The sequence below is a fragment of the Dermacentor andersoni genome, chromosome 1 (genome assembly GCF_023375885.2).
Source record: "Dermacentor andersoni chromosome 1, qqDerAnde1_hic_scaffold, whole genome shotgun sequence".
NCBI classification, from domain to species: Eukaryota; Metazoa; Arthropoda; class Arachnida; order Ixodida; family Ixodidae; genus Dermacentor; species Dermacentor andersoni.
In genome coordinates this window covers 35601688-35616722 of record NC_092814.1, presented here as the reverse complement: position 1 = coordinate 35616722, position 15035 = coordinate 35601688, and the positions used below count along the sequence as shown (strand labels likewise).

The 15035-nt window shown below is 50.6% G+C and overlaps 2 protein-coding genes across 5 annotated transcripts in view; one reads left to right on the top strand and one right to left on the bottom strand.

Annotated features, from left to right (window-relative positions):
* Nucleotides 1-15035, bottom strand: part of LOC126545767 (sushi, von Willebrand factor type A, EGF and pentraxin domain-containing protein 1-like) — a 185683-nt gene that overhangs the window by 30558 nt on the left and 140090 nt on the right. The gene's annotated exons all lie outside the window — the stretch shown is intronic.
* On the top strand, nt 4863-14943 carry LOC140215366 (uncharacterized). The gene is made up of 4 exons (XM_072285959.1): nt 4863-4920; nt 10714-10818; nt 11157-11923; nt 14857-14943. Exons 1-4 carry the CDS (start codon nt 4863-4865, stop codon nt 14941-14943), a joined length of 1017 nt encoding a protein of 338 aa, XP_072142060.1.

Here is a 15035-nt window from a genome sequence, read left to right as displayed (position 1 = left end):
AGCCGCAGTAGGTAGCTGTCAGGGTTTCTTGCAAAACTAAACATAATAATTCCTTTATTTTTTTTTCAAAGACTCATAGTTTTCGGTTTCTGTTCCTTAATCAGTTTTCTTGCCTTGTCAAATTATTACATTGGTGTTTTCAAGTATAACCGTTTTTTCTTTGAATACAAGCTTTTTTCATTCCCCATTCATGTTCAACATCATTCTTCTTCCTCATCATAACATAAAGGTCAACCAATTCTTTGCTCATCCTTAATACCAGTCACTGTCTGGTAGCGTGATAACACATTTGTAGCATTATTTTCTAGTGTGATCTGCCATGTGCAATTCCTCTCCTGAAATAGCTGATGTGTCTTGCATTAACCTGTTGAGGTTGCATTAACATGTAGCGTTTGACTTTTCTCAATGTTTTGGCCTTCAATGCTCGGATAGCGGAGTGACTTCTTTGAAATGCAAGCTTTCTCATTCCCATATTAAGGCGGAAGCTTTTAATGGCTCATTGTCAAGGCCATCTGCCGTTAGCAGAAACTGTCACAGCTTTCCGGCCTCCTGATTGGTCTCCTCTGTGTCGTGACGTCACTGTCTCTAGGCACAGGTGTGCGCCTCCTGATTGGCTCGCGTGCGTGACGTCACTGTCGTCAAGTGTGGGTGTGGGGGTGGTTCAGCGCCTCGCGGGATGACTCATCACATCGGGACGCGTGGCGGCCGTGTGTTCGAGGGTGCGCCCTGACGTCACTGTTGCCAGGCTCTTGCGGTGACTTCCCGATTGGGCGTTGTGTGTCTTTACGTCACTGTCGCGAGGCGCGCGTGGCGACCGTCTGCTTGGGTGTGGTGTGGTGTGGCGGCGGCGGTGGCGGCAGTTTGCTGTATCGTGTGGGAAGGATGCCTCGTCTCACCAAACCAGTGTCTCCCAACACGCTACGTGCGGCAGCCGCTGAACGCATGCGGCACTCAAGAGAGGCTGAACGTATACGTCGCATGCATCAGGGCGGCGAGGCGCGTCCGACACCACAGAGTCCAGGGACACGATGGGCCAACGCAAGAGAGGCAGTGCGTTTGAAGCGACTCGCTGCATCTCCGGGTACCAAGGCAAATGAAGCTCGGAAGCGCCGTGACCGCCATCTTGCCGCGGCAAGCCGAGCAAGTACAAGTCAATTGTGTGTACATAGCTCCAAACGCTCCACAGGGCAGGGCACTCGCCTTCATGCGTCGTGTGGGCCCGCCGAGTTGTGTGCCTCCGTGGTGTTTCCGACGCAACAAATCGCCATTGGCAAAGGTGTCAGGCTTCCGCCATTTCACACTTTAGTCTCGACAAAGTGTCTTCCGTATTTTGATTTCCGGATCCCTGTCTCGCTGACGATCGCTCTTCTTGCTTCATAGCCTCGGTTTTTGCGCGAGGTCCGCCGAAGTGATTGATTGCAGAGTCCGGTTTCGCTGCTATCTCACTTGGTCATGGTCGTCGTGTTATGTTTCTAGGATGCGGTAACCTGGTCAGCTCTATTAGGAAACCGTCTCTCAAGGCAAGCACCTGCGCTCCTGCTGTCCGCACAGCGACATAGACTCCTTGGTTAGACGCAGTTTAACTGGTGCTTCCCGTTCGTCCTTTCTTGCTGCAGCCGCGGGCAAATTGTACTTGTGGCCTTCCTCGGCCGTGACTTGGCGTGAACGGAGATCAGCATGCGTGCTTACATGGTCCGAAATGTATGAAGTAGATAACCACGTGGTTGGAAAGGGAGGCAAATGTGGCTGCCGAAGGTGATGCCCAAGAATTAAACCGACCATGTACATATTGAGACAAAGTGGGGCACCAAGTCTGAGCGTGCAGGTTGGAAAGGAGGCACCGCTAAAATGTCGGGTAGTCCATGTCGCTGTGTTGGCTGCGACAGCAGATGCCCGCGTAACCCAATTGCTTCGCAATGCAAGCTTCTTCAAAGGTGACTGTCGGTGCGAACAGATGGGACTAGCCGCCCAATCTGTTTGCGCTGCTGGTTATCACTCATGACCGGACCGCCATGTGCGACAACGAAAGTGCGCCGTTTACGAGCTCGCGTTAATGGTTTTAGAGTATTTCGACATACAAATTTTATTTTCGCTTTGGTAAGAAGTGCACTGCTTGTACTTCGCACATCCTGCTCACACACTTGTGGCTTGTTTGTATGGACGTCAGTAGAGCTCTTTGATCTTCTGGCAATTAGAACGCACCAGCTACGCGGTAGCCAAGGCACCGAGACATGTCGCAAAGCCAGCAGGGCTAGCACGGCTGGTACCAGTGTACGCTACCAGTAAAAAGCAGCCATATTGGATTTTGCATAAAAAAAAAGAACAAGTTTATTTCCGCTTCCTGTTTGAGCAGTGCCATTTGTCGCATTCTGTCGTAAGTTCCATGCGCTTCCGCTGTTTATTTTTGTACCATGTATAATGTACAGTTTTCCTTCTCTAAAGTGGTTCTTTATTCAATGGCAGGCCCTTAACAAATTGCTTACATGGTACCTCTGCTCTCGCGACTTCTTATCGCGCTTGGTGAATCGCTGCCCATTTAGCTAGCGCAGAGGGCGCGCGCACCTGATCAGTTTCGTGGATAGCCGTTCTTTGGCCGCAAGCCGTGACGGGCACACTGTGCTGAACTTTGGGTGAATAAACCGTATTGGCGACCTTACTCTGGAGCCTTCTCTACGCCGTGTCGGCGAGGAGAGTCGACGGACATTGACGTAGCGACCTTTATGCGTTGCGGATTTTAGGAAAGTCGTGCTCTTTCCTGACCGTCGCTCATATTGTGAGCCTTGTGCAAACACATCTCTGCAAACGTTAAGAGACAGGAAGACAGCGGTGTAGCAAATGGGGGTAACCTATATTCCTTTCCCATTGAGAGGAAACAAGTGAGGCTTGTCAGGCCATGTAATGCGTAGGGGAGATAACCGGTGGTCTGTTAGAGTGAGAAAACGTGTGTCAAGGGAGTTCCGTAAGCGCAGTCGAGTGCGGCAGATAATGAGGTGCTGTGTTGAAATTAGGAAATTTGCAGGCCTAATTTGGGGGGGGGGGGGGGGGGAATCAGCTACATCCCAAGACAGGCGCAAGTAGAGAAATTTGGGATAGGCCTTCGTCCTGCAGTAGACAAATAATAGGTTCATCATGATGACGATGATAAATAAACGTCCATAGAAATTTCTCTCGCGTGAGAGCAGCCATCCTGGCCACAGCTTAAAGCGACGGGGAACCCATGGGAAGGCGTCATTCAGTAACAAAGACATCAGTACCACGACAACAGTGGTCAGGTGGAGTAACAACAGGAGTTACGCGATGGACAAAAGTATACTCCCCGACTGGGTTGGGGTCTATGAACTGGGACTGCAAGTTGTCACACAAGCCAGAAGTCCGTACACGCTTTCACCTACGGCAATAAAAACACCGCGCCTGCGCGCATGTCACGGTCACATCGATAAAATGTTAATGAATTTTCGCATTGTAGAATTTCAGAAACGGAAATTGTATCAGACAGCAAAGTCTCGGTGAGAATGTCTATATGGCGGGGCAAGTTATCAATAATAGAAGACGACGTGTTACGCTGTAACCACTGTAAAATGGTGGCCGTGCAGATAGGGAAGAAACTGCCGTATGGAACAGACCGCTAGGCAACACTGCTCAGTGATAGCAGAGATAACAATGTTTAGAAGTTGTGTGTTCGTAATGTGTAAACTACCTGAAAAATATCATTTATAAACGTCAAAATTAACTAAAATATTTTGCGGGGAAAGCAGCATGGGCAGCACGAGTTGTGATTAATACCTATAGTACTACCGAGCGTTGTTGTTAGCTAACTGAGAGCTCCTGTGCGATTAGGAGTTCATTAAATGGGTCATGTACACGAGCATTTTGGCATTTCCTCCCGCATTTCGATGGGGGCGAAGTGCGAAAACGCCCATGTAGTTAGTTAGGTGGACGTTAAAGTAACCCAGGTGGTCGACACCAATCAGGAGCTCTCCACTACCGTGTCTCTCACATTGCCTCAGTGTAGCTATGCGACGTTAAACCCCACGTATCATTCAATAATCGACAGCTTCTATCAAACCTGGTCAATGGATGAATTCCCAAAGAATTTTTTAAAAATGACCATATTAGACCGGACATATAAGCACCGCAATGTTTACTTTCCTCATCGTTCTCAACACAGTTTCCTCTACGCTGGAGCGGCGCAGATGGCAATGTCCTGCCTACTGCTCCTTTGTTTTTTCTCTTTTCTTGCGCTGTGTTCCTATGGTAATTAATCTTAAGAGTTGGCGTCCGACAAAAGTGCCAGAGAACCACACAGTAGCCGTGTAAGCACGGGCGGGACACATTAAGAACTGCCGCTTCCCTGTTTGCTAGAAGATCGCACGGGTGTGCATGCCTGCGTGAGTTTTCGCTACGGGAGAGGCCATTTCTCGCTGGCTTGAGTCTATGGGCTGCTGCGCTGGCTATGACCTCATTGATAGCGGCAAAAGAGAGGAGACGTGAAAAGCCGCATGAGATAGCAAGCGATCTATTATGAGAGGTTTTGAGCTCTCGATACTTCGTGCAGTGGAATATATATATATATATGGAAACCTTATTTGACAGGAAAATATTTTAAGGAGGGGTGGTCGGAGCACCCCAGTCCCGGGTCCCACTGGCCTCTGCCGCCTGCCTGACCTGGTTGATTAAGGACTTTTGTCCTGCCAAGTCGGAACGGGCTCGCTGTGCCTCCCATTGTTCCATTGTGTTATTGCTATTCGGCCTATGAGGACACTTAGTGCACTCCCAGATTACACGTATTAGGGTAAGTATGCCACCGCACCAGGGCAGTTGGCCCTATAGCGAATGGGATATATGGCGTTTAGCAATCTTAGATGGGGGAATACCCCAGCCTGTATTTTGCCCCAATCGGCGGCCTCATCGCCGATGTGGGTGAGGCGGCGGGTATTTTTTGGGGACTCCGCGCTGATGAGCAACGATGTTTTTGGCATTTAAATTGATGGGATTTTGAGAGGGATAGTGCGAGATCGAGGTTGGGGTTAGAAGGGGGCGCCGTCGCTCGGTTGGTACACCCTCGCGCTAATGCGTTAGCCTGTTCGTTCCCTTGTACCCCCGCGTGTCCCGGGCACAGAGTAGGCGATGGCGGTGGTTGAAAGATTTGGGAATAATCGCGAAGCTAGCCGCAGTCACGTGTCTCTTGTGAAACATGCCACGTGTCTCCAGGGAGTGCGTGACCACAACCGAGTCCCTTTGCGAACGCCCTGCGTGAGCGAGGGCAATCGCCAATGCTAACATTTCGGCCGAGGTGGAGAATCTCGCCGTGACCGACGCGGCTATTTGCTGCTGGCAGATCCCGTTCACGACTGCTAGGGCGTACCTCCTTTGGTACCGCTGTCCGTGTAGTACGTATAGTACCTAGGGTTAATAGAGTAGATCAATTGACTATGTTGTGTCCGTGCTTTCCGCCTTTCCTTGTTGTACTCGGGATGCAGGTTCTTGGGAATTGGAGCTACTACAATTTTGGATCTCGCCGAAAAAGGGAGAGGTACGGCCTGTTCGTTGAGATAAATGGGGTATTCTAGGATATTGAGTCGAGCCAGTATTACCCTACCAGCTTTTGTGAAGCTGAGGCGTTCTGTCTATTGCATTATAGGTGGCCTGTCTGAGTTCATCGAAAGTATTGTGTACTCCCAATGCTAGCATGCGCCCCGTGGAGGTACATTTAGGCAGGCCCAGAACCGCCTTGAAAGCAGTTCGAATTATCGTGTTTGCCTGCCTTTTCTCTTCCCTGTTCAGGATTTGTAAGGTAAGCCATACGTAATTCGACTAATTACTAAGGCCTGTACGACACTCAGGGTATCGTCTTATCGCATGCCCGCCTTTCGATGCGTCACTCAACGTATCATTTGGACTATGTCGTGGGCTGTGTATTTTAGGGTTTTGAGCGTCTGTGCTACTTTCCCGTCTATCTGAAGCCACAAACCCAGGACTCGCATCATGGGTACCTCTTGGACCGTGTGACGTGTGTGTGTGTGTGTGTGTGTGTGTGTGTGTGTGCGTGTGCGTGCGCGTGCGCGTGCGTGTGTGTGTGTGTGTGTGTGTGTGTGTGTGTGTGTGTGTGTGTTTGTGTGTGTGTGTGTGTTAATCGATCCTCTTGATTTGTGGCCTTTCCCGTGTATCCGGATGACCTCGGATTTTTCAGGCGCTCACTTCAGCGCGCTTCGCCGGGAAAATTTCTCCACCGCTAATACTGCGCTTTTGAGCGCATATTCTTTATACCCTAGGGAACCTCCGCTCACCTACAGCGTGATGTCGCCCGCGTAGTGCGTGTAACCTAGGTCGGGTATGCGATCCAGACCACGTGTGAGGCGACACATCGCCATGTTGAAGAGCAGAGGCGATATTGTCGCTTTGAGGTGCTCCTTTGCTAGGCATTTTAAATATCTCCGATATGATTTGGCCAACACTGATGCGTGCCTCGCGGTTGGAAAGAAACGCCTTTATGTAATTGTAGGTACGTCGCCAGAACCCACGAGTTCGAGTTCCTCGAGTATTGCGCCGTGAGAGACGTCGTCGAAGGCTCCTTTGAGGTCTAGTGTTAGGACTAGTCTCTCGTCGCCGTACGGTATATTAGTTGGAATTTCGTCTCTAAGTAGCAGGAACGCGTCTTGACACGATAAACCCGTGCCAAATCCTATCATGCAGTCCGGCAACCAGTTCCGTTCTTCCAGGTATCGCTGAAGTCTGTTATGGATCACCCTCTCATAGAGCTTTCCCAGGCAGGACGTGAGCGATACCGGCTGGATCGTATCGATCGAGGAATTCTTTTTTGGTTTGTGAATCATTATTATTTTAGCCAATTTCCATTCTTGGTGCAAGTCACCCTTGACCCAGTACTCGCTATTTAAAATCTGTTATTTTCGCTCACGTACTGGTCGTTCCCAGAGTCCCTGATAGGGTTCCGCAGAATGTCGCCCACTCGTTTTTAGCTAGCTAGTTCGCGTAGCCTTTGGCTTGCTCTGCCAAGAGAGCGATGCGTTGTCTCAGGTGTTTGTTTAGAAGTTATTTTTTCCACCTCTTGGCCAGTTTCCTTCCGCTGCGCGCTCAATGACTTTGGTGGTGTCCGCGTGCACTTGTTGAAGGAATTGAGTTCATTCCCGCGTGTGGGTCGGGCTGGTATCCGACTCCTCCAGCGCCCTTTGGAGTTCTCTTAACGAGGCCAGTCGGTTAGCTTAGCGGTCCCTATTGTTCGCCGGATGTTGGGCATGGAGAGCGCTATTCTGATGATGTCGTGGTCGCTTTCGAGGTTTTCATCGAGGGAAATCCACTGTGCGTCTCTGACGTTAATTGTAAATGCGCGGTCGGGCGCCATGTCTCTGCTGACACTGTTACCCGTGCGCGTCGGTTTGCCGATTTGATTGATTGCCCGCAAGCCCACGGCCGTGGCGGTGCACTCGAGTAGGAACCCTTTGGGCGACGCTTTCGCGTATCCCCATGTGTGTGGGGTGCGTTAAAATCACCCGCTATCACTGCCTTACCCCTGGTACCCGTTAAATCTTTCGTTGCCGAGAGAATTTGGAGTAGCTAGGTCGTTGCTTTTGCTTTTGGGCCCACGAATTCTCCACGTTTGTGATTGTGTGTGCCTTACTTCGTTTATTTGGTATCACATTGATAACTCTGGAATTAGTATCTCCCTCAATTTGTGGGAGTGTTAATAATTGAGCGTTTATAGACTTGCTCACCCGCGTGGCGACCTTCGAATTTTGGGGATCGCTAAGAGTGTAGTATCCCTGCATGTTGGCCGGCTTGGCTCCGACCTCCTGCAGACGTATCACGTCCGGAGCGATTTCAGAGTTTTTGATAAACTGTCGGAGAGCTGCCGCTTTGCTGGAGAAGGAGAGGCAGTTGCATTGCCAGATCTTCAATTGTTCTGAATTTGGTATTCATTGATTAGCCATGTTGCCCACTCTTATTTTATGCCCATGACGCTTCCGTGTCCGAGCCGTCGGATTCTGTTACGCAGTGGCTTATTTTAGATTTTGTCGAACCCGCTCTTGTAGAAATTGCGCGGTTTTTGGTCGGAACAGCCTTCGTGACTGCCTTAAGTTGTTCCCCCACCAATGCTTTATGTTTTCCCAAGTCATTTGTGCATATATAGTTGTTGAAATTCCATTAGCTTTTGATTAACTGCCGTCATCATTTCATGCATGAATATTTTCTTGTTTTCGTGATCATTGTTTGGATTTGCGCTGGAGTTGTTTGCGTGTTATTTGAAATTGGTGTTGTCGGATATGGCGCAGAGTCCGAGGTTATATCTGCCGCAGCCTTCAATTTGGCTATTTCTTTAGATTAACGCGGCATTTGCAACTGTTGTATTGTGTTATTTAGTCGCGCCTCTAACTGACATTTGTTTCTCTAGTGATTTTCGTTTACGTTGTTCTTCCAAGAGCTGTTCTCTTAACCAAGCGTTTTCCTTTTCAATTTCCTTGATGCGTTTATAATTTTCTCCGGTATTCTGTTTTGGAGCAGTGGAAGAAACGAGCCTCGCCCAGCTCACCTGCTGTTTTTGAGGCAGTGGCGACTTCGACCGCTGCGAAGTCCTGGAGCTGGGGGGGTCCCTCGATGGGGCATTGCTCTTCGCTCTGCTTCCGTGTGGCGATCTGGATCTCGATCGGCGTCGGCAGAAGTCCTCCTCTGTCGACGCGAACCAGTGCCCCGCTGTCTTTTTGGTGTTCTTTCGCGACCGCTCCCGCGATCGAGGCGTGGGAGTCGTCTTCCCGCGCTTGGAGGCAATCAGTTTGTTCGGGTACCTACGTGTCTCGTGCCCCGCCGCCCACGGCGTACTTCACATTCGTGTCCTTGGGGGGGGGGGGGGGGGGGGGATTTTCGAGTCCGCAGCACCGGCATATGTTCTTGGGGTTTGGACACACGTCTGAGCGGTGTCTCTCTTGCGTGTATTCCAGGCACATTTGGATTGTCGGTCTGTACTCCATACACCGCATCTCTACTCCCATGTAGTACACGCATTTGGGGCGCGTGCCTCGAGAGAAAGTGAGGAGAGCGCTGTTTTAGCTTCCTAGCATTCGGGCCTTTTCGATGGTCACTTCTTGGGTCTTCACTCGCAGGTGTTGCAGGAGATCTGCTAATTCGGTGTAGGCTGGGAATCCGCGCACCACCCCTTGTAGCTATCTTCTGGATCCGCTACGTATGCTTTGAAGGGATTTTGTTTTTCTCGCAGCTTCATGCATGTGATTCGACGAATGACGTCCGCCAGCTCCAGTGAGGCTGTGGAGACGATAATGATATTCGTTCCTTCTTGGATTCGCAGTACGAAATCCTCTCCCGTGATCTTTTTGTTGGTTCGGTCCGTTTCCAGGGATTATCGTCCAGGTAGCCCGAATAATCGCTTGCGGTATTTCAATTCTCAGGTATTCCTTCAGCATGAGTCCCTTGTGGGGTTTCAGTATTATCTTGATGTCATTCTTCGGTAATCGTGGCAGAGGCTTCCTGTAAGGTCGCTCTGATTGTTCGTGTTCTTAAGTGTCACGAATCGGCCACGTGCTGTGTGTATAGAGAGGGGGTTCACTCCCCCCCCCATGTCAGCGGGGCAACCGTTTCTGTATTATGTGGGGTCACGGACCGCGCGGTGTTGGGTGACGCGTCGCGGCGGGCGCTAGGAGGGCGAGTGCCGATTCCGGGAGGTCGGTATTGTGCGCAGGGCGTTGGCAGTCCGCCGACGGTCACACAAGTCCACACAGACCGGCCTTGAAAGGGACCGCTTTACACGGTATCGTGGGCCTGGTGCCCGAGTGCCTGACTAATTGGAGGCGCCGGCGAGGTTAAGAAGGGCTTAGCAAACTTGACCCCGTGCCGCATATACGGAGAAGGAATCTATTCTTCTACGCGTCCGGAACGCAATCGCCCGCCTTGTTGTTGGGTGCGACTGCCTGTGTGGTGTCGAAGGCCAGCTTACAGTGCACGCTGTAGGGATGCGGTGCACACGTGAAGAGTGCATTCGGACGGCGGCGTCTTGTAAACGCGCACTCGGAGAACTTTGTCTTGTAGACAATAAGTTTGAAGGACAAGGAGGGCCATCCGTCTCCCACACGGCCAAACTTTGAGTACAGCGGCACTACGTGGTGTCGATGCCCCTGCTTCCGAGACATTTGCGGCCTAGACGCCGTTGGGATTTGAGGCGGTCTAGCGATAACTTGTTCGGGCCTGGCGTGTTTTGCTGAGCCCGTCACTAACTACGTAGAAACGAGAGGGCGACGGAGTTTTGGGGAAGAAGGAAAAGAGCTTTGTTTTTCAATATGTTTATTTTTAAGAGTAAGCCCATCCCTGTGGGTTGTGGCTTAACAAACGGTTGACTCTGATTGGCAACTGAACCTGTGGGACGGGCCAACGGCCCTACCGCCTTTTTTTCTTTGTATATTTGGGCTATAAAAATCGGGACGACATGCTGTCCCTCAGACTTGGCTGAAATCAGGGTTGCTGATAGATCAGTGAGCCTCCGTACCATGTACGTTAAAACGAGTCTGGGCTCTAACAGTCATTGAGACCGTCGAAGAGTGAGACTGCGTTTCTCAATTGTTCAAGTTTGTAATGTATTTGTTTTACCTGCCATGTATATAGAAAAGTTCAACTATAAATATTTCTTGTACATCTGACCTCATCGCTTCCTGCCTGCGTTTGATCAACAACTGCCGATCATCGTCCGAGAAGCTTCAAGTTCCAACGGTGAAGCGAGGACAGAGAAAGAACGAAACCTTACTGGCGCAGCACGACAGGATCGGCAAGCCCCACAACGAGCAACGAGCAGCGAGCCAGGCGCAAGGCATCGGAGGGCCACCAGCCAATTCCGCAACGGTTGCAATTCATCTGGACGAGGACGTCAGGCGGCGCCCCCAGCAGCAACGGGTGAGCGGGATTCCTTGCGTTTTGTCTAGGTTGGCATAGCTGTTGTTCAGTGAGGTTAATGGTGCTCACGCGCAGAACAGCAAATTTGATTGAGGCTGACGTAAACATTGATACGGCATCTGAACAAAGAGAGGATCAGAGACGGCAGGAACTACAACGCGTCGGAGAGACCGAGTCTGAGACGTCGGATACTGAAATGGATAGTGAGACGCAAGGCGCTTCGCAGGCTCCGAGCACGACAGATCCAGAGGCCATGGCGGTGAGACGCCTGGAGATGGAGCTAGAAAAGGTGCGCCTACAGCTAGAGTGCGAGCGCATTGCTCTACGGAGAGTGGAGCTTGAGCAGTCGGGCAGGCCGCCTTCGGTGTCGGAAGGAAGCGATCTCCGCCGTGCCAGCACGGATGGAATATCACAATGTGCTAAAGTGCTTAAGGCATACCGGTTGCCGTGTGACGCTGACGTTCCGATATGGTTCGATGAGGTTGAAAAGTTGTTTTCATCTTTTCAAGTACCTGAACACAGCCGTGTACATTTGATCATGCCTGCGCTGGCCGAGCGGGTCCGTTATCTGCTGCATGGCCTCAATGATGAGGAATGTACAGATTACGAGACTGTAAAGAAGGCAGTACTAGATGAACTTAAGCTCACGCCAGCTGAATACTTGCGGAGGTTTGAAAAGGCATCGAAACGAAAGGAGGAAACTTGGGCTCAGTTCGCGTCTCGCGCTAGAACTTATTTGGCCTATTACCTTCAATCTCGCAATGCAAACACAAAAGAAGCTATGACGGAGCTTATGGTCGCTGACCGTATGAAAGCCAGTCTAAGCTCAGAAGCCCTGGAATATGTTCTTTTGCGGGAGGGCGAAGAGTGGTTTAAGCCAGTGGAGGTGGCAAAGGTGCTGGAGACTTTCGAGCAAGCTAAAGGGAAAGGACGAGCAACTAAGCCAGCCGCAACAGCCTCATTGACGCAGCAAGCAAAACTAGCTAGCCCGCAGAGGACAAATTTAAAATGCCACGTGTGTCATATACAGGGACACCTAGCCAGAGACTGCCCAAAAACTTCAAATAAAGAACAACAGGGGAAGGCACCGACTGTGCAAAAACAAAGGGTACAGAAGGTTGCTGTTGTAAGTGAAGAACCTCCACCAGAGCAAGAAAGGGTGCTTAGCGCTAGAGTAGAAATCTTAGCTCAAAATGCTAGCTCAGGGAGGTCAAAGCTGGACCTTATCCCTATCATGTGCGGGGATATAGCAACGGAAGCTGTATTGGACACAGGTAGTGAGATAACGGTCGTCCGTAAAAGCATGCTGCCCGTCGGTTTACAGGAGCCATCGGGAACAGTAAGACTCGAGTCGGCATTCGGAAAGACCATTCGAGCTAACCTAGCTACGCTGCCCGTGGGCATGCATCGCCCGGGGGCTGTGATACAACCGCAGAGGATCGATCTGGTGTGTGCAGTTACAGACGAACTTGCAAAGGGGGTTGACTGCCTGTTGTCAAAGGAAGATTGGGAACTACTGCAGGCGCAGGAAAAAGACGAGTTTGGACGAGAAAATATTCCGCGGGTAGCCAATTCGGTGGGAGTCCGATCAGTCGAAATAGTCGATAACACTGAGCCAGACTGCGGTCTAAGTTGCGTAGAAACGACAGACAGCATCCCTGCATTGCAAGAGAATAGTTTGATACAAGATGCCACTGGGGCGCCCAGTCAGCGGGAGAAATTTCGAGCTGCTCAGCTTGCCGATGAAAGCCTGAAAAAGGCCTGGAATGATGCGAGAAACGGTAAAGCTGGCATGTTCGTGTCAGATGGACTTTTGTACCATTGGGATTCCTTAGCGGGAGTCAAGGTCAGACAACTGGTCCTACCAGAAGAAAAGCGCAATGAGGTATTGCAGCTCGCGCATGAGTCATTGTGGGGTGGACACTTAGGGACGAAAAAGACAAAGCTCCGGATAAAGTACAGTTTCTTCTGGCCAGGAATGGAGAAGGAAATCGCTGGGCATTGTCAGACGTGCCACCAGTGTCAAACACGTTCAGATAGCCGTCAGAGCGATAAAGTCCCCATCACGCCGCTTACGCGACCGGAGCATCCATTTCAGGTGGTCAATGTGGACGTCATTGGGCCTATTGAGGTGCCATCTGCGAGGGGCCACAAATATGCTTTGTGTCTTGTCGATCTTTGCACGAGATGGCCTGAGGTAGTGCCGCTCCGATCCCTGACAGCGAGGGCCACATGCGAAGCTTTACTGGAAATTTTCAATCGTACTGGAGTGCCGGAAACGATCTGTTCAGACCAAGGCACGAACTTTAAAGCTCAACTGACACGATTAATGTTAGAAAAACTGGGCTGTTCACCCAGGTTCTCCACTGCCGAACACCCTGAGAGTAACGGAGTGGTTGAGAGATGGAACAGAGTCCTCAAAAATATGTTGCATCATGTAATGGAGCGGGACCAAAGAAACTGGGACAAGCTCATCCCATTTGTTCTGTGGGCGTATCGCTTGCAAATAAATGACAGAAAGACTTCGGTAGTGCACGCTAACTGACTCAGGCCGTACTACGCTAGAGTGAGTCATGTGGGGGTAGTGTTCGAGGAAGACGGAGAATTTGGTGAGGTGGAATACGCGCCGCAAGCTGTATGCACTTCAGTGAGCGAGCACGCAATAACTGAAGACAAGCTAGCTCATTTGGGTTCAGATGCGCGCACGGAAATCGAGGCGGTATTTGAGAAACATCGCTGCGTCTTTGACGGAAAGCCTGGGAGGGCGCAAGTAGGGCGGCACCGCATCGAATTGGAGGAAGGATGTAAACCAAAGAGGACGTTTCCTTACAGAGTCCCTGAACTACTAAAGAAAGAGGTTAGTAGGCAAGTGAAAGAGCTTGTTGAGTTGGGCCTGATATATCCTGTGGAGAGCGAATTCGCACACCCGGTTGTGTGTGTTGGTAAGAAAGACGGGTCAGTGCGCATGTGCGTCGATTATAGAACGCTTAATGCCGTGACCAGGGTAGATGCCTTTCCAATGACCAATCCACGGGAGCTGATGTTCAGAGTTGGTCACTCGAATTTTATAACAGTCGTTGATCTGAGGAGAGGCTACTGGCAGGTACCGATGGAACCCCAGAGCGAGCATCTCACGGCATTCGTGACACATGATGGGCACTACGCATGGAAGGTAATGCCATTTGGGCTGAAAAACTCTGCGGCTACCTTTCAACGGATGGTTAATTCATTGCTGGCTGCGCACCAAGCTTATGCGTCAGCGTACCTAGATGACATTGCAATCTTTTCAAATACCTGGAAAGAACACCTGCAGCATGCAGACATAGTGCTTAAACTGCTAAGTGATGCTGGGCTGAAAGCCAGCCCTGAAAAATGCCAGGTAGCGCAAACTCATATCCGCTATTTGGGACACATAGTGTGCTCTGGAACTCATGCGCCAGACCCTGAGAAGATAGCTGCCATAGAAGGCCTTGTGCCACCTCACACAAAGAAAGAGTTGCGAAGTCTGTTGGGGCTTTGCGGGTATTATCGGGACTATGTCTCAAACTACGCCGACGTGGCGAGCCCGCTTACAGCTTTGACAAGGCGAGGGGTTCCTAATTCAATTCCATGGTCGGAAGAAGCGCAGTGCGCGTTCGAAAGTCTGAAATTAGCTCTCTGTCAGGCTGTCGCCATGAACACTCCTGAGCCTCATCACCCGTACTGGCTATTCACTGATGCGTCGGCGACGGCGGCCGGTGCCTGTTTAGCTCAAATGTCAGCGGACGGAAAAGAAAAGCCAATCGCTTTTGCTAGCCATCGCTTTAACCCGACACAGGCGCGCTGGTCGACTATAGAGAGAGAAGCCTTTGCTATTATTTGGGCACTCAAGAAATTCGACTACTGGCTTTTCGGAGCAGTGGTGAATGTTGTCTCTGATCATAACCCATTGTCATATTTGACAACCAGCACCCCGCAGGGGGCCAAGCTGGCAAGATGGGCGCTTTCACTACAGCGCTACAATGTAACGGTGCGTCACCGGAAAGGAACATGTAACGCCAATGCTGATGCATTATCAAGGCTCTCGAATCGTTCATGGGAGCCAATCGAGTAAAGAGCAGAAAAGAAAGGATAGACAAAAACAGCCA

Coding starts and splice junctions, on each gene's coding strand:
- LOC140215366 (XM_072285959.1), top strand. CDS start 4,863: ATGGGGGAATACCCCAGCCTGTATTTTGCCCCAATCGGCGGCCTCATC. Junction 10,819..11,156: donor AGCAACGAGCAGCGAGCCAG/GCGCAAGGCATC, acceptor CGACAGATCCAG/AGGCCATGGCGGTGAGACGC. Junction 11,924..14,856: donor GGACAAATTTAAAATGCCAC/GTGTGTCATATA, acceptor TTTGACAACCAG/CACCCCGCAGGGGGCCAAGC.